The 18,060-nt window shown below is 41.9% G+C and overlaps 1 protein-coding gene across 9 annotated transcripts in view; it reads right to left on the bottom strand.

Moving 5' to 3' along the window:
- ptprua (protein tyrosine phosphatase receptor type Ua) overlaps nucleotides 1-18,060 on the bottom strand; it is a 206,453-nt gene that overhangs the window by 60,680 nt on the left and 127,713 nt on the right. For all 9 annotated transcript variants that reach the window (XM_036214365.1, XM_024298204.2, XM_024298216.2 and 6 more), the window contains exons 8-11: nucleotides 11,324-11,644; nucleotides 5,520-5,629; nucleotides 1,976-2,177; nucleotides 863-965 (exon numbers count right to left, since the gene is read on the bottom strand). In XM_036214365.1, the coding sequence (XP_036070258.1) occupies nucleotides 863-965; nucleotides 1,976-2,177; nucleotides 5,520-5,629; nucleotides 11,324-11,644 (736 nt within the window). The remainder of the gene's footprint in view (nucleotides 1-862; nucleotides 966-1,975; nucleotides 2,178-5,519; nucleotides 5,630-11,323; nucleotides 11,645-18,060) is intronic.

The following is an 18,060-nucleotide window of genomic DNA, read 5'->3' as shown; positions in this document are numbered from 1 at the left end:
TGAAATGCGTTGGCGCTTTTAAAAATAAAAGCAGTCTACAATGGCTTATCTTAAAACATAGTAAAGGACAGCCACAGATAAACCCTCCAACTCCAGTGGCTGAGTCATTAACAATACATGAGTGTAACATCACCAAAAGCAAATGGCTTACATCCAAAGTTATTTCATGTGAAGTTATATCAGTTGCCTTTTTTCACTCTATGAACGCCTCCAAGTTGGAACCAGACGACGTCAGTGAGCAGTGATTGGTCCTAATTGGTCAACCACTCTCACCAATCAGGAGTGAGCGTGTTGGAAGGCCACACCGTGGGCTCGGGATAATCAAGTAATAAAGCGTTTCAAACATTCGACTTGAGACCACATACTTTTATTGAGGCATCTGATTTGTCTGTTTTAAAATTTAGGATTAGCAAGATTATATGAACTTAAAAATAGTAGAGCAAGAATTGTTTTCCTGACGTATAGAGCAACTGTGTAACAGCTGTTTATTTCTTAATAGAAGTCTATGGGATTTTGGCTTCTTGGAGCCAGTGGGTACGTTCTGTTTGGAACGTAAGAGGGGAGGGGTCACTCAGTCCAGTTCTCCTATACAGTCAATGGGTGGAACTCACAACAGACCAGACATTCACAGTGGGGTGAGTTTACTGGGATCTGAGCTTTACAATCTCATTAAGGTCACTAAAACTGTTGAGGCAGCTGGGAGTTGAAGTTTATAAGCAGTTTCCCATTTTTGAGTTGTGGCAGCATTAACAATGGGTGCTGTTAAACACAAACAGACAAACACAGGCTCCACAAACTGAGAAAACAGGGTTTGTTTTCTTTTTTCACCATAACACGACATACTGTGGGAGATTATCTGTACCTGACGGGAGCTCCTCTTCCGACGGCGGGCCGCAGGAGCACGGTGATGGTGTTCTCCGACTCGCTCAGCGGAGAGGGCACGTCCTCGTAGTCGAACACCGGGGCTGCGAGCAGAAAGGAGGCCACGGTTACACACTTTTCTGGATTTCCGAGGGGACTGGAGCTGAAATTCTGTCATGACGTTGGAGGCTTTTAGTCTCTTAGCTCCACATGAGGATGCAGAGAGAGCTATCTTTATTCATTACCGCACACGTGTCCCATGCGTGCAGGCCCCCCACCCTACTGACTGATGATGACTAAGAACAGAGGAAAACAAGAGACTCTTGTAGTATAATTAGGGCAGATCTCTACGCTGCACAACCTGAGTAAAGCTCTGAGGACAATGAGGTCGAGTGTTCTCGTTTTTGTTTACTACACAAAGTGAATTAATTGGAGTGCTGGTAAAGCCAATGGCAACAGATAAACAGGGATGGGAGGCAGCAGCTTGTAAAAGCCTAAGCGAGTCCTTTTTTTAACAGCTGAAAGCTGCAGTGTGTGGGGCCTCTGCAGGTCAGGTTGTTAAATCCAACAAGTTATGTACAAAAATGGGCTAATGTTGGAGATTTGCAATTTCATGCTTGCAGAAGCTGTTTTGCTCCTATGACAGCTCCGCCAGCGGAGTGCGTGCGACGGCGTGGGCTGCTTTGTAAATCCTGACACTTCCCACACGGGCCGTCATTTCAGCCGGATCGCGGAACAGCGGGGATCACCGTGAAAGGAAGAGGGACCGCAGTCCAGGGTCATGGTCAGTAAAGCAGGGCTGATAATAGGAAATACGGAAGCTGTCTTTTAGAAGCAGTAGATGTGCCGAGACCGACACGCTTTTACTCATCTTTACAAATGAAATCTATGGTTTTTCATCCAAATGGTTTAAATCTGGCCCTTTGAAATATCAGAATATTAGGAAAGCCAAACCTGCTAGCTTTGATAAGAACCTGCTCTCCACCAGAGATCCTAAAAGCTTTCTCTTGTTTATTGAAGATATTTTCTTAAATTTAGGAGCTTTTCAACTTATTCTGCTTTTGTTGGATCCTTCTCTTTGATTTCTCTCGACACATTTATTTGCAAGCCTCACCTGAGATGTTCGTGGTGATCTCAGTCAGCGCCGTCTGCCCAAAGCCCTTGGCGGTTCGGGCCCGGACCGACACCAGGTAGGTGGTTCCGGGGTGGAGGCCTGAGAACATGTGGTAGGTCTCGTTGCGCAGCTTGGACACGGTGCGACGGGGTCCGGGGACGTTGATGCTCGGGTCTGACGACTCGATGCTCTGGTAGCTGATCTGCGGACGAGATGAGTTTGATCAAACAGCCCGACGACCGTCCAGATAGCTTTTTGTGGAAAAGTTTAACCGCAAATAAATATTTTATTGTTATTAATGATCCGATGCTATCTTGCTTATTTCTAACTTGTAAACATTTGACAAAATATATTTTTAGGGAGAGTAAAATATTGAAAGACATTTAAAGTTTAAGTTGATTTATTCTGGAATAATATTCCTGCTTGTTTTTATTCATAGCAATGTTAAAAAATTGTGTTTAAAGTTTTAAAAATGTATCTTTTGTGTGTTCAATAAATGTTTATTCTGTTCGGCCCGCAACATAAGATGTGTTTTGGATTCTGGCCCCTGTGCGATTGAGTTTGATACCCGTGTCCTTTCCTAACCTCGTATCAGTACCAGAAGGCAGGTATATGGACCAGACCAGTGCATGGTACGTGGACCAGGTTGGGTTTCGGTCCAGTACCAGGACATGGACCAGTACTGGTACCAGTAGCGGGTTAGGGTACTGGTATAACTACCAGCACCTAATCTGGTCCACGTACAATGCACCGGTACTGGTTAGGGTACAGATACCAGTACCAGGTTAAGGTTTTGGTCCAGTACCAGGACATGGACCAGAACATATCAGGTTAAGCTACTGGTACCGGTACCAGTACCCTAACCCAGTCCACCCAGTACCAGAACTAGGTTAGTAACCCAGTCCATGGACCAGTACTGGTCTACTTGGACCAGATCGGTGCATGGTAACCCGGTTCATAACACCCTTACATGGTCCACGTACGAGTACAAGTCAATGTCCCGGTATTGAACCTGTACCAGTACCCTAACCCAGTCCATGTACCAGTACTGGTCCACGTCCTGGTACTGGATTAGTACCAAGTGGCCCTCGGACCAGTACTAGTTCACGGCACGGAGGTTGGGGACTCTTGATTTACTGGGAACAGCAAGTATGTAAATAAAAAATAAAAAAATAGAAAAACGTATGTCCATAAATGACGACTGGTGAGTGAAAATACATAAAACATCCCATCCTAACGTCGACTAAATCCAGGGCTGAATCCATCCCTGTAACCACGTCCGACTCTTTGCTGTGGGGAAAAAAACAACTCTAAAACTAATTGGAGTGGAAATCTATACCTTGTACTTTTTGTGACTAAATCATTTGCAGGTAAAAGTCTGAGTGTGAAACGAAGAAACTTGAAAGTATGTGTTTAGCCTGAGACTGTAAAGTGAAAAACCAAACCCCACTCTTGTGGCGGTGCACCATCTGTGAGGAACATCAGCAGCCAGGTGTTAATCACGTCTCTGAACGTCTTTTTTTTTTTTTTTACATTTTGACGCCTCAGCATTTTTCAAGCCACCTTCAAACCACAACTGTTGTAGGTGATAAGACTATAAAAAAGATCTTCTGTCCGAGCTGAATTCCACGATGGCAGCCCTGTAACGGGGCTGAGAAACAGGATTTTTACCGAAAGGGGACTTTTAAATCCCTCTCTTGAGGAATGACTCTCAATCCTGGAAGTGCAGCAAAAAGATGTCATCTCACAGTAGATATAATAAATCTAATGCTGCAGTTAGCACTGATAAGCAGAGCCATTCTTCAGTCCTGCCGCCCTGATTTAAAGCAGTTTTTTCTGGCTTAGTGGACAAAGAAAAAGCAGGAGCAGATGTTGAAGGTGACAGCTATGACTGAATACTAATACTACATTGTTATTTTGCTGTTTGATGTATTATAGCACATTTTCTTCAGTAAACCAAAAAAAAAAAACTAAGTAGTTCAGCCGTACAAGTGGCAGTAAGTCTTCTGAGATTTCATTTAGACTTTAACTCTTCCTGTTCAATCCAACTCTTGAGTAAAAGCATACATATAGACATTATTTTAGAGTTTTAACAGGTCTGCCCATGCTAAATGGCTTATTTCCTGCTCCAACGAAATAAAGTCAATTTAGATACCATTTTTTCAGTGTAGACATGTTGGAACCAGAGGTCATCAAATAAGGAGTGATTGGTCCAATTAGTCTGAGACAATATTTCTATGGCAACCACTCTGCCCAATCAAGAGTGACCACCAAAGTGTTTACAACAAAACATAAAAGTGAAACATACTATAAAAGTATTCTAAAACCTTCATGTAACATAATACAAGACCTTAATTTAGTATAAAAACCCTTCAATCTGAGACATCTGAAGGAGTAAGCCTCACTGATGTGACGACACATTTGTCACAGAGAAAAAATGGCAAAAAGGGTCGATAAAAGAGACAAGAAACGGGAAAAAGGTCGAAAAGCTTGAAACGATGTTTTTTGCAGCCGGCTCCGGCAAGGGGAGGGACTTTCGCTTAATTTTTTTCCCCTTAGCTAGATTCTCTTGCATTTGTGGACTGATGTGTCGTTTTTCTCTTCAGAACTTTATTCACTAAAGACCAGTGCTGAGAGTACAAATACTATTTAACTTTTTGCTGTGCTAAGTATTTTAGTACATTATTAAAACATTTTGGTAATATTTTGCTGAATATTTATGATTATATTGCAAATCAAGAGCTCATAGTTGTAACTGTGAGTAAGGAAAGACACTGATCCAGAGTAGTTTTTATACTATGTGTTCTGATCTGGTTTCAAGCTGAGTAAAAGATGGTGTTCCACAGGGTTCTAGACGTAGACTTCCTTTCTTTAGGTTTGTACAGAGTTCAAAGTATTACCATTTCTTTTAACGCTGATCCAAAAATGTTTTACATGTATAAGCTTTAAAATAAATTTAAATTGTACCTGTTACTTATGTTGAATTTTTATTACCTTATAACTTTTAATTGATTAGAACAAAGTATTCCTGTCTTTCTTACATTGGTGTTCGGGTTGCATTTATATTTGATAAGGTGCTAAATAAATTAATTAAATTCTGGTTTCAACCCCAGTTAGCCTGCTTGCTCTGGTAAATGTTCACAAGGTCTTCAGCTGCCACGGGCCCGTCAATAATGAATTAGAGGCGCCCTCGTGGAAGTGTCTGTTAGGCAAATAAGCAATTAGAATTGTCCCAAATGTAATCTGGGCCTGGAGCCTGCCTCGGCCTCATGTACAGTAAAAACCATGAACTGTGAAAAATGGCTCCTCCTCACTCTGGAGGCTCAGCATCCTCCTCCGGGTTTGGACCAGGACCAGAAGAAACAAGCCTAGGGAGGGAGGATCACTGAAGGGCAGCAGCATCAAGCTAAGCTCCTCCCGTTTGAGTGACAGCGCTTCAGCAGAAGAAGTGATGGTGGGTAAATAAAACAAACACTGACAAGCGGGATAAAAGAAAACATGTTTTCCCACAAGGAGGATTAGCGTGTGCCGCTGGGCATCCTACCTCGTACTGCGTGATAAGACCGTTGGGCTCCACAGGCTCCTCCCACTTGAGGAAGATCATGTCATCCAGAGGAGTGAAGGTCAGGGAGTCTGGAGCGATGCCGCCAGGAACTGCAGCAGGAGAGAAAAAACAACCTTCCCTGAGACAAACACTTCACCTGGCTCTCAAGTTAATGGACTCTTGTGCAGACATGCCGAGGGGGGGACACCTTTCACAGAGTGAGAAAGGGAGGGGGGAGGGGCAGACAAAGTAGGGGAGCGATGAAAGGGAACTTGCTGGCAACCTTTGAGATGGGTTAAAAAGCCGTCTGATAACAGCACGGAGTCTTGGGGAGGGAAAGCTGAATGTCTTACACCGACAGAGAAATCCAACCTCTCAACATCTGCCCTTCTCCGGATGTAAATGAGATTCTCCTGCAGGAGCTGAACCCACTTTTGAGGATAAATAATTCGCCAAAGGTAAATGGGAGGATGTGACATTTGTGGATCCAGCGTCGTTTCCTCCCGTCGTGGGAAGTGGCGGCATAAGCAGGCGAGAGTTCGCCTGCTGTGTTGACAGTCAGATTCACATCGGAATGGAAAGCAAACATCAGCACCCAACCTGCCTCCATCCTCTTTGCTTCATCTTTCCATTAAAAATTAAACGAGTCAAGCTAACATTTCATACTGAAAAGGAAAACCCAGTAAAACGGTCTACAAAGTTAGGGATTTCTGTCCATACGAGCTTATATCTTAAAATAGTTTCCAATAATCTAGGGTTAAAAAAAATATGGCCCAACCTGGATTTGTGTGGTTTAAATAGTAAAGTAATTCTGAAATTGTCTCTTATGACAGCTGACGTTGAAGCTCTTGTTTTGTAAAAATCCAAGGCATTCTTACTCCCAACTCCTCATACATGGACGTATGGTCCGGGCCCCCTCTGTCACTTTTTGACAGTTCGTCATATTTTTTACGTGCTGGCTGTTCCCATTAAAGCAGGGGTCCCCAACCTCTGTACCGCAAACCAGTACCTGTCCAAGAGCCAATAGGTGCAGGACCACAGACAGGGGAAACAAATGCATATGCTACTCAGGGGTCCCTAACCACTCCGATACCCCAATGACTCGTTTCCACTAAGTGGTACGGATTGGACCGGTTTGCTCCTGGCTGGTTTAGAATGCTCTGGGCAATACAAGTGAGCATTTCCCTTGAGTGTTGGACCATCAAGGTACTTGCGGGGTGTAGACCAACTACTTAGCTGTTGTTATTCGGGGATTTGGCGTGTCTCTTGTCCCTGATCCCTGCAAATAAGGGGAGAATACTGAAACCTAGAGACGAAGAAGAATACAGCCGAAAAGAGGACAGAACGTTTAGCATGGATCTTAAATCAGGAAAATACCTAATACTTTTCTGCCAATTAATGGATTTCACTGCGACAGACTGGCGACCTGTCCAGGGTAAACCCCACCTTCGCCCATCAGTACCCGGAATAGGCCCCGGCACCCCCTGTGACCCCGAAAGGGACGAAGCGGTCAGGAAAATGAATGAATGAATAATGGATTTCATCATGTGACGACAGTAGTTCCACCCTAACCCAATTTTTCTATAGACCTACAACCAACAAGGGACAAAAAAATGGTACAAATTGGTCTGGTCTAAATGGGTCCATTTTATAATGGAAAGGCTCAAATACCATACCAGTCCGGTCCAGTCGCGTCTGGACTGCACAGTGGAAGAAAGACATATCCCTAACCCGTTACCAGTTATGCGTCTGTTACCCCGCCAGTACTGCGTCCAGTACTGCATCCGGTACCGCATCCCGATGGTTAGATTCCCATGAATTAATGGGAACAGCCAGCACATCAAAAAATAGCAAATTATGGACAGCCAAAACATAAAAAATAGCCATCATGAAAGTCATCATATGCAATTATTTCTGTACAAGTCCTGCTCTTGATCTACACAGTCAGTGGACGGCCCAGAATCCAAGATCATCTGTTCTGGGAACCCATTGATTTGTAGTTCTTTGTGATGATCCTTGTATCGTAGGTAATAAGAACAATCAATCTGCGTGTAAATCCCCGCTCTGAACACCTGTGTGCATCACAGAACAAATGCTCACAGCAAAAAATCAGGCTTAATCCAGTGTCTTGTTGTGTGGCCTACTTATGTGCTCAAAATTCAAGGTCTTCGACTCAAAGACGGTCCATCCCACCCTGTTTGCGCCCACTGATGGATCTGTAAAGTTCCACCTCTGACATCTAAAACATCCCACCTCATTGTTCGTGCTTCGGTGGGTGTTTTTACTGGGGTTTACCCTCCTTAGCAGTGCTCTGTCTCCATTTTTATCTTAATTTCTCCAACCTTTTTTCAGCAACGTGGAATGAATTCCATGATTTCCCACGCATACCACTTTGCATAACTCAAGCACAGCCACAGCAAATTGCATTTGTTACTGCATAGATCAACCTTCTACAGTTGGAACAATTATTTTTACCAGCAATATTTGTCATGAGGAACATTGCTTGCTAACCCTTTAACACTGATAGTTTATCTCCGGTGTTGACGTTCTTTCAACTACCTTGGCTCTTCAATCATTTACGCATTGAGCGTCATTCCAGTGGATTCTGAAGCAGAGAAAAACACCTGTGGACTGATGTGAAATACTGTAGTTAAGACTTTATGCAATCTATGTAAATCAGCAGATTTTTTTGCAGAGAAAAGCGGCTTAGTGTCGTTATGCAACACTTTACATAGTCTTGTGTACCGATGCAAAGCCAATTTGAAAAGCCACTTTTATTCATGTCTGAACCAACCTGCGTTTATCTCGTAAACGGTCCAACATTTACGATATGTCAATCACCGTGTGATATTCAGGTGTTGCCAGTATTATAAGGTTAATCGTGAGGCCAGAAGACCGGATGCCCTCCATTGATCACACCCATGTGATATGACACATAGAAGAAACACAGTAGTCTGGCATCACATCATTGCCAGAATCACTGTGTGAATTACTTCACTTTTGTCATTCCCATCACTGACAGCAGTCAACGCCTCCAGCCAACCTATTGCCAGATGGCTGCCTATTTCAATACACCCCATCCGCATGTGCCACACCAAACTTCCTCCCCACCATCTCAACGTGGGGTCCTGTCCTGAGAGAGTCCCATTCTTTTTTTGGCCAGTACCAAAGATAACACACAGTTAAATTATTTTTTAAGGAAAATATCAATCTCTATAGCTATTTTCTAGAATTTTTGAAAGAAATCGACTTTTTCTTTGATTTCTGCATCTAGGTTTTGACTTATGAAAAAGTACGAAGGGTATTAGTTTTGGGGACAATAGCTTCTCAGACACTCTGATGCATAGTGAATGTAGATTTTTTTAGACATTAACTTGTCTTTTGTTGTTTCTGAGTTGTTCTGTATTTTCCTCACAGCACACCGCTCAATACTGCTGTGCTGATAACACAGTGGGGTTGGATTGATTGGTCATTGCAAGTGGCCTTGCTCAAAAACTCCTTTTACCATCCACGATCATGTCCTGATACAATGACAGTATTGTTCAGTACTCCCGTCAGCTACAAGTCATCCCACAGCCGTGTCTTCATTACCAAGATACAGGCTTTTTTTCATCTGTATTTCATAGTAACATTGTTTGTTCATCAGTAAAAACGTTTTTGGACGAAATTTGTCAAGCTGTTCAGAAATGATCTCATTGGTCCAAATTTTCAAGAGAAGATAAGCTTCAGACAGACCAGACAAACCCAACTGTTGTCATGTTTAGAAGGTGTTTTTGTCTATAGATGTTTGAAATGTAATTACATCACTGATCTTAAGAATCCTTAATAACCTAAATCTATGATTATAGGGTATAAATATTTGATAATAAGTCCTGAACCGGATATTGATAATTCATGTAAAGAAAATGCTATGGTCGAACAGGGGTGGGATTATATAAGTTTGCTTCCTCCCACTCCCTTTCAAGTGATCAACTTGTGATTGATAATGTAAGATGTTATTTTATGTATTATTACCCGATTGCTTGAAATAAACCATTTCATGCATTAATTAATAATGTTTTTGGATCAACTAAAGGAAACACTAAAACTGGTGATTAAAAAACACACAGATATTGACTTATTAAGTCCCCTGGTCATAGTCTACCCTTTCAAACAATGTAGAGGTGAAAGTTTCAGGCTCCATCACTCTAGTTCCATCTGTCTTACCCAACATCTTTTCAGTGATTTTACCTCAAAATGTTCAAGTTTCTTTTATTTTGTATTTTTTTTTTTTACTGGATCACCATTCCCCCCACAACTTTACAGGGCTGTCTGTTCCCCGCAAGCTCAGGTAGGCAAATCCCCCACCAGAAAGAAAATCCTGCCGCATCCATGACAGTCAAGTCTGCTTCCCGTGAGCAGCGGCGAACAAAGAAAAGCGCCGCACTACTGTTTGATTATTGCGCCCAATAAGGAAAGAGGCAGGAGGAGCTGTCAGCGGATGCAACTGAATTACGGTGGTTGTGAGGCTGATGGCAGCTTTCCCTGCGACAGGGGGGACAGGAAACTGTCAAGACTGGCATTAGTGGCTCAAAAGATAAACTTGCTCCTGACATCCAAAGTATCAAGTAAACTAGGAGGAGAAAAAAAAGAAGAAGAAAAAAAAACAGCCCCGGTGAGCTTTTTTATTTTTTGACACGTACGTTTTAAGCTGTCACTTCCTAAAGAGTTGGGCCTAATAACTGAAATCTCAGCCCTGCAGCATGCCGGCAGCTTACGGGAAAGCACGTCCTCGCCTTGAAGACAGCAGCAGATAATTAAGAGCACGGCTTGGTCTTTTGCGCCTCTCCTGCTGTTTCGTCTTTGGTGAAATTGTTCATATCAATCCAGAAAGTTTGGCAGATGACAAAAGCAGACACGATTTCCACTTCCTTAAAGACTCACTGTGATGAAAATTGTGTTTTTGGCCTTTTTAACATGTTTTTGTGGTATTTTTCTGGTGATGGGGGACATATTTAAAGCAAATAAGGATTGGAATTGTACTTCTGTGTAATAATTCAAATCACTGTAAATCAGGGGTGGACAAAAATACAGTGAGCGGGCCAGCGTAATTTCAAAGGTTGGGTGGTGTGAGGGGTTGTAAGCTAGTGGGAGAGTGTGTAAATGGAGAGCTCTCAGCCATGCAGAGGGAAAGGGGGCGGAGTTGTTTTGCACCAACGGTTATGCCCACAACTTATAGGCAAATTTCTAATGAACTCCTGCCACTCTACAGAAACCATCCTGAAAAAACAGCACAAATTTTATAATTTTGGCTAAAAACGGCATAATCCTAATTAAAAGTCCACTGGGAACGCTTTTAAAAATACAAAAAAATTCAATCTAAGATGTTTCCAGCCTGTCAGGAGCATTTCCTGAGAGCTTTTCAGTCATTCAAGCGTCCTGCTTACTGCACATAATCAGTGTTTGGCCTTCTGGGCTTCAACTCGCCGCAAATTTGCATGAGACGGCACCTAATCTGCTGATGTAAACAGGAAAACACAAAGATGGGAGAATCGTTTGGCTGCTTTACTCCTGGCCATGGCTCGGGCTGATTAACGCTCCACTGGTCTCCATTTAAAAGGCCGGTCCTCCACTCAGATGTGCTGATCCAGCTTGTTTTACAGTCAATATTTGTGTTATTTTTTGTGGTACTGGATGACTAAAGGCATGGATTTGTATAAAATAATCATCTAAGGATGTAGTACAACCTTGGGGTGCGGTTGTATAGCTGTTTTTCATACTTTTTGCAGACTCTTGCATCCAGACGAGAAAAAAAAAAAACTTACTGTCCTCCTCGGTCTGGAAAGTGACCTCTCTGCTCTCCTTCTTGCCCTCCGGATTGGCCAGCGCCAGCCTCACGTGCACAGCCCGAAAAGGCGGGAGGTCCCGCAGGGTGAAGTGGGACGTGTTGCGATCCAACGACAGGCACTCTCTGACAGTGGCGTTGTTCCCTCCACTGCCCCCTGTTGGCATGGAGTAGCGGTAGCAGAGGGAGAGGGAGTAGGTGTGGCAGCGGGTCAGGTTGTAGCCAAGGGGCTCCCACTGGAGGGCCAGCTGGCGAGGCTGGATCTCCGTGGCGGTGAGGCCTCGCAAGGCACGCATGGGCTCTGAAAGAGAGCAGACGTTTAACAAAGGTTAAGCTCTGATTTAAAGCTGAAGGATATGGACCTAACATCAATTTAATACAATTTGGAAAGGATTTGTTCAAGAATAACATGTTTTACACATGTTTAGCTCACGTTTCTTTCCGATTTAAAGCTATAAACTGGCAAATTCGTATCAAAACGAGTAAAAGAAAAATAAAAAGGGATTTTTTTAAACTTTAAACCAATTTAAGGGATGCAGCAAAGCGGTTTGTGTTGCTTCCAAACACCTGATGGCAAATATTAGATTTTTTTTTTAATTATACAAGCTTTTTTCATTGTTTAGGATGAATTTGTAGTTTTTAATGTAGCACTCATTGTGATAGTACGGCCAAAGGAGAACTTTATTGACAATTTTACCTTTAGTCCAGTTATCTTCCCAGATAAATGTAAAAATCAGTCATTAAATTGACATTTTCTGAGCACGACGCGAAAGAACAGTTTAGCTGGAGGAAGGTGATGTCTTATTAAAAAGGTTTAACTGTAAGCTTAAAGCAGCCGTGTTGGGATTTTCATCAATTTTTCTTGTAGAGTCAGTTCAAACGTCAGAATTAAACAGTAAAATTACAAGTCCTGGCGGATTCTGCGCTGAAAACAGCTTTAACTGTTGGGCTACGAAGTCGTGTTGAAGGAAACAGACTAATTGGGACGTCCAGTTGTCCTCGCACATGCATCATGGTGGCTAACCAGCATTCGTCAAATGAAGGCCCCGGCTTGGATTCGAGCTGAAAAAATATTCAGCACTCGTCCAGATAGGAGGAGATACAAGGGCAGGCCCAGAGCCTCCTGGAGGAGCCCGCACCGAATCCATGCTAAGGTGGCCAGGGATCTCCCAGAGGGGGTGGGGGGTAGGTAGAGAATGATTACAAAACAAAAGAAAAGACAGATTGATGGAAAACCCACAACTGGCCTTTTTTTTTTTTTTTTTTTTTAGGTTAGGTAAAATACAGTTTTGTGTTGAAGTCCAATTCTGGATTCCTATATTGACAAATGTATTTGTACCCGCCACCTCAGCACACAGCTGGAATACTAATGGAGAGGGGACCACAGGAGAAAGCAACAATGGCAGCTGTTTTTTACTGGCTCAGTTGTTTGAGGTCATAGAGGTGTGAATCAACAGAAAAATAAAACTCACTTCCTGAACAACAATATGTCAAAAACCCAAACAATGATGATAGGGAAGAAAATAAAATTATAAGCTAATGCAAGCCAAGTCAGGGGGGGCGTCCTTGTCCTTTAGGCTCATCTGCCCTGTAAAGGAGCGTGGCTAAGACCTGCAGGCTGCTGAACAGATCTTACACGAAAGCTGCAATGTCACAGAAACACAAGCAGGTCACACATGTTCCCCGAGCATATGAAGGCTTAGTGCCCCCCCTTAAAGCAACAGAATACCCCCCAGCTGGACAGAGTCCCGGCAGCCCTCGCAGAACAGATTTGCTCCATCACAAAGGAAGAATTTAATAACAGAAAATGGCTCTAAAGGGGTGGTGTCAAAGGTGGAGAATAACTGGCTTAATATCTGATCCCCTCCAAGAATATTAGCCCTGAATGGGAGTCTAATCCTGTTAAGACACACTCTTCCGGCGGAGGCTTATTGAATGGACGCTCACTTTCTGCTTCAGACACTATAGCTTTCCGCCCGGTCCTTCATGCCTGTTCTGCTGAAAGGCCAAAGCCTTCTTGATTTAACAAATCACAGGGATCATCCAGAAGGGGGTGAGGCTTGTGAACCCTTCCACTTCAGTTTCTGAAATTAAGTATTGAAAATAATCCGAGTTTTTAATAAAATTGCAAGGATGATGAGAAGCTTCATGAGTAACAGACAGATATTCTGGTCATTTTCGCCCCCATGGTATACGAAGTGACAAGCTTGACAAAGAGCAGTTCAGAACTCTTTATTAGCACTAAGCATAAAGACTGTTACCTTGCTCGGGGTAGTGACGGGTTCTGGCTCGCAGGTGAGCACTAAATGGGCTCTTGTTGGGTCCAGCCAAAAGACAAAACGTTGGCTCAAAAGGGGCCGGTGCAATGTGGTTTGGGTGTCAGTTAAAAACAGAGGCCAAGGCAGCCCAAACCCTGGTCATGGAATTTGGCTTTTGGGATTTGGAACATCACCATAAAATGTGAATTTTAAAATTCTAGTCATTTTGCATGGATGTGTTTGAAAGCTGCACTCTGTGAACAACCAGCAGCCTCCGGATTGTTGTGTCTCATTCAGTGTTGATGAGTGTCAACATGTTTTGCACCAAAATGCAATGACACAACACAAAATGTAGTTAATTTATTGATCTTTTGTTATACTGTATTTTCCGCACTTGGTGCACTTAAAAGCTTTAAGTGCACCAAGTTGGTCTGAACCGAGTCCTGAACCTTGAGTTTGGTCTATATGCAGACTGCCGTCTACCGTACATTTCTGTTTCGAGGCAAAGCTTGTAAACAAAACCACGTGACTAAAGATCTCTTCACTCATTGGCCAGGAATTACAAGGGCGGGGCACAGTAATGATACCAAGAATAATGCAAGTAATGCACTTTGCAATCTTTGACAGAATAAATTGAAATGATTTGTGTTGGAAAATTGGTTGGCAAATACAGAGTTTGAATAAGTGAAGTTTGGTACCGCTGAGGCCCTACGCGTAATTCTATCCGGCCCCCAGATCATTTTATTTTATTGTTATTAATGGCCAGATGTTATCTTGCGCTTATTTCTAAGTTGTATAATTTTGACAAAATATAATTTTATGGAAGGTTATTTAGGGTTTGATTTATTATGGAATAATGTCCCTGTCTATTTATTATTCATAATTATGTTAAAAAAATATGGTTTTAAAGTTTAAAAAATTGTATTCTGCTTGATTTTTGGATTGTTTTGGCCTTTACAAATATGTTTAGGCTATTTTGGAGCTTAGCTAATATTTCAGCAACATGTTAGCCGTTTTGGCTAATTTATTTATTTATTTATTTTTAGTTTTTAGGCTATTTTGGACATAAGCTAATATTTGAGCTACATGTTAGCTGTTTTGGCTAATTTAGGCTTTTTTTTTTAGTTTTTTAGGCGATTTTGGAGTTAGGCTAATATTTACATGCCAGCTGTTTTGGATGTTTTAGGCTTTTTACAAGCTTTTTTCGGCTATTTTAAAGTAATTTTTTTTAGCTACATGCTAGCTATTTTAGCTAAGTTTTTTTTTCTTTTCATTTTTTTCTTTTTTTCAGGGGGGGGGGGTTAAATTTGGCATTTATCTAATACTATCAATTATTCTAATTACTAATTCTGGTAGTTTACTGATAATGAAGCGATTTTGAGACAGTCAAAATGTTTATTTGGGTGTTATTGTAAACACGCTAATGTGGCAACGTGTGTGGTGTCGGGCTGTGTCTTTTTTTTTTACGTGTTACTTGATAAAGTTAGGTTGGGAGTCACAGAAACGTAGTCACAGAAACGTTTGTTTTAGTGGTATTAGTCTGTTTTTTTACAAGTCTCTAACGAGGTTGGGAGTTACAAGTATTGGGAATACGCTAACACGGCTAATGCTTCTAACGTGGCTAACATGTAGCATGTCAGAAGCAGGTTCTAGAGTTATTGTGTTAATAAAGTCGGACTGACACACCAGGAGGTTTTGAAGCTCCACAGAGAGTAAAGGTCCCAAACAAAAACAATGACAGCTGCATTCTGGACAATCCACAGCCTGCAGAAATGATCCAGCAAGCTCACATCTGTCCGTTTGGCCGCTCTGTTCCCGGCTTCATGGACCTGAAAGGAGAAATCTCTCTGCAGCACCTGAGACGAAATCATTGTCAGGGCTCTGACCCGAGCCCACCTCTCTGTGACCGGACTTCCTCTGAGCTGCTTCCACAGCTGGCTTCAGACCAAATCTCCCGCTGATCACCTGCACAGCTCAAATGGTTTAGAAGCTGGCAGCATCAAACTGGCTGCTGATTGGCTGTAGGCAGACGACTGCCTGATGCAGCTCCCAACTAGAACTCTGAGGGTGAGCCTGTGTTTGCTGGATGTGACAGAGAAACTCATTACAGATATGCTCCAAACACACACACACATCCCTCTGCTTCCAGTTCACTGCAATCATAATCTTCAGGCTTTGATAACTCACACAGACGCGGTTTGCTTCACTGAATTTTTCAAACTCAACTTCTCAAACTTTTAAACCACATTCTGACTACAACTTGTGGTTTTGAATTTAAAACTAATGTTGTGTGTTTGTGTTCACTTTAACGATGTGACACAGCCCCCCCAACACTCACACCCACACGCAACTTTAAGCCATTGTCTAACTCAAGATTGGTTTGATGGGCTGAAACAAAACATGAAATCCAGTGAAGAGCATTTTCATCTAACAGAAGTGGTTACAGGTGCAAGAGTTGATGAAGTGGACACAAAATACAACAGAAGTTGACAGAGGGTCTTCCACACTTAATAAAAATGTCATGAAAAATCAAAAGAAGCTGGATAAAGAGTGAAGCAAACAGGCTTTAGAAACAAAAAAAAAAGCTCAGTTTAGTAATAAATCACAAATATGTTCCAGTTCTGTTATGGAAAAGGTAAACAAATGTTAGTTTAGCCAAATTTAGTAGTAATAAATCTTCCATTCAAACCATTCGACCCTCGTATATGGCTGATAACTGTGGCTTCAATATTGCTCGCCATTTTTGTTGCACTGCTAATGTTTGGTTGGGGTTGTAGGGGCTGTAAACTATAGTGGGAGACTGTGTAAACAGGCAGATTATGGGAAGTGAGGGCGGGGTTACTCCAAGCCACTACTCCTGAATGCCTGAATTCCTGCAAAACACTATGCCCTAGAAAGCGACGCAAGTTTTGATTTTGGCTAAAAAGGGCACCATCATAAAATGAAATATTTCAAAAAAATTCTGTCACAGTCAGACAGACCAGAGTTTGCATCTGGAAAAAAAGAGGAGTCAAGAAAAACAGAGTCAGCTGTTGTAGAAAGACGTCTACTTTTACATAGAGGAAGGACCGACGGCTCCCTGATTCATAACAACATGGAAACGGCAAAAGGTTTTTTAATGATATAAAATCTTAATGTTCGACATCTGAAAGTTTCACTAGCAAAAAGTTGTGGTGATACAAGCCCCTCCAGGAGAAACGACACATCTTAACTTTCTTGAACTGAAACTAAAGAAAAAAAAAACACAAAAGAGGCTGAAGATGCTGAGTCATCACAGAAGCTAAGCTTCTTTCTCCACCGTTAGTCCAAAGTGACATTTTTCCTTATTAAAAATACTCCTGTTTTGGCGTTTTCTTTATGAGCTGTACAGCTGCGTCCAACGCCCACCCAAAAATGAGCTTTTCCAGTTCCTTGACTCTAATAATTTGTAATATCTGCACCGTAAATGAAACATATTTGCATATTTTAATTGTTTAGCAGATGAAAGAAGAAGCTGCAGTCACTGCACTTAAAAAAAAAAAAACACACAAAATGAATGAATTAAGCATAAAGCTGGTTTGTGGTAGTTAGGGGCGGAGCCAGAACCTTTTATTTAGGGGGTGGGAGGAGATTAGAAGACTTTGGAATGGTGAAAAGTAGGAACAGATCGGTGGAAGGCCATTACAAATGAAAGGATCAAAAATACGTATTTAAAACTGTGTTATTATTGTACAGAAGCCAAAAACGACTTGCCATACTTCTTTCTTTAAGATTGTATTCTCTTGATAATGAGATTCACTATCTCATTATCACAATGACTAGATAATAAGGAATATACTGTAGCATCTCTCTCTCCCTTTCCTGCACTGAGACGCCGAGACTTTACCTGTTGTAGATTTCTTTATTTTGTGGTTAACAATAAAACATCAGATGAAAACAATCAACAATTTTATTTTTTGTTGTTTCTTTTTTTTTTTTTTTACTTAACAGTGGATCTGCACTCCTCTAACGCCTTAGCTCCATCTCATGCATCAGCCCCACTAAAATTAAAACAGGTAAAGTCTCGGTGTCTCAGTGCAGGAAAGGAAGAGACCATTGTACACTACAGTATATTCTTGAATTATCTTATTATCACAAGAAAACAACCAACCGGCAACCAGCGAATTCACCGCATGGTGAAAAAGGGGCGGTTCACGTGAATTTGTTGCGCGAATCGCATTCGTTGTGTATGCAACGTTACAGTTCAGCACTTGACAATATCAGGCTTAGATGATCGAGGACTTATATAAAGAAAATTAAGCTTAAAACTGGATTTTTTTTATATTTTTTTACTCAAATTGTTGTGAATGGGGAGCAGACAAAAAAAATATATTTCTGTAAAGTAGCAGGAGAGAATGTAAACAGAGAGCTCTCATCAAGAGGGAGGAGGCACCAATGGTCCTGCCAAAAACTCAAAGACAAATTTCCAGAGGTGGGACCA

The sequence above is a fragment of the Oryzias melastigma genome, linkage group LG11 (assembly GCF_002922805.2).
Source record: "Oryzias melastigma strain HK-1 linkage group LG11, ASM292280v2, whole genome shotgun sequence".
NCBI classification, from domain to species: Eukaryota; Metazoa; Chordata; class Actinopteri; order Beloniformes; family Adrianichthyidae; genus Oryzias; species Oryzias melastigma.
This window is presented reverse-complemented; position numbering and strand designations above follow the sequence as displayed.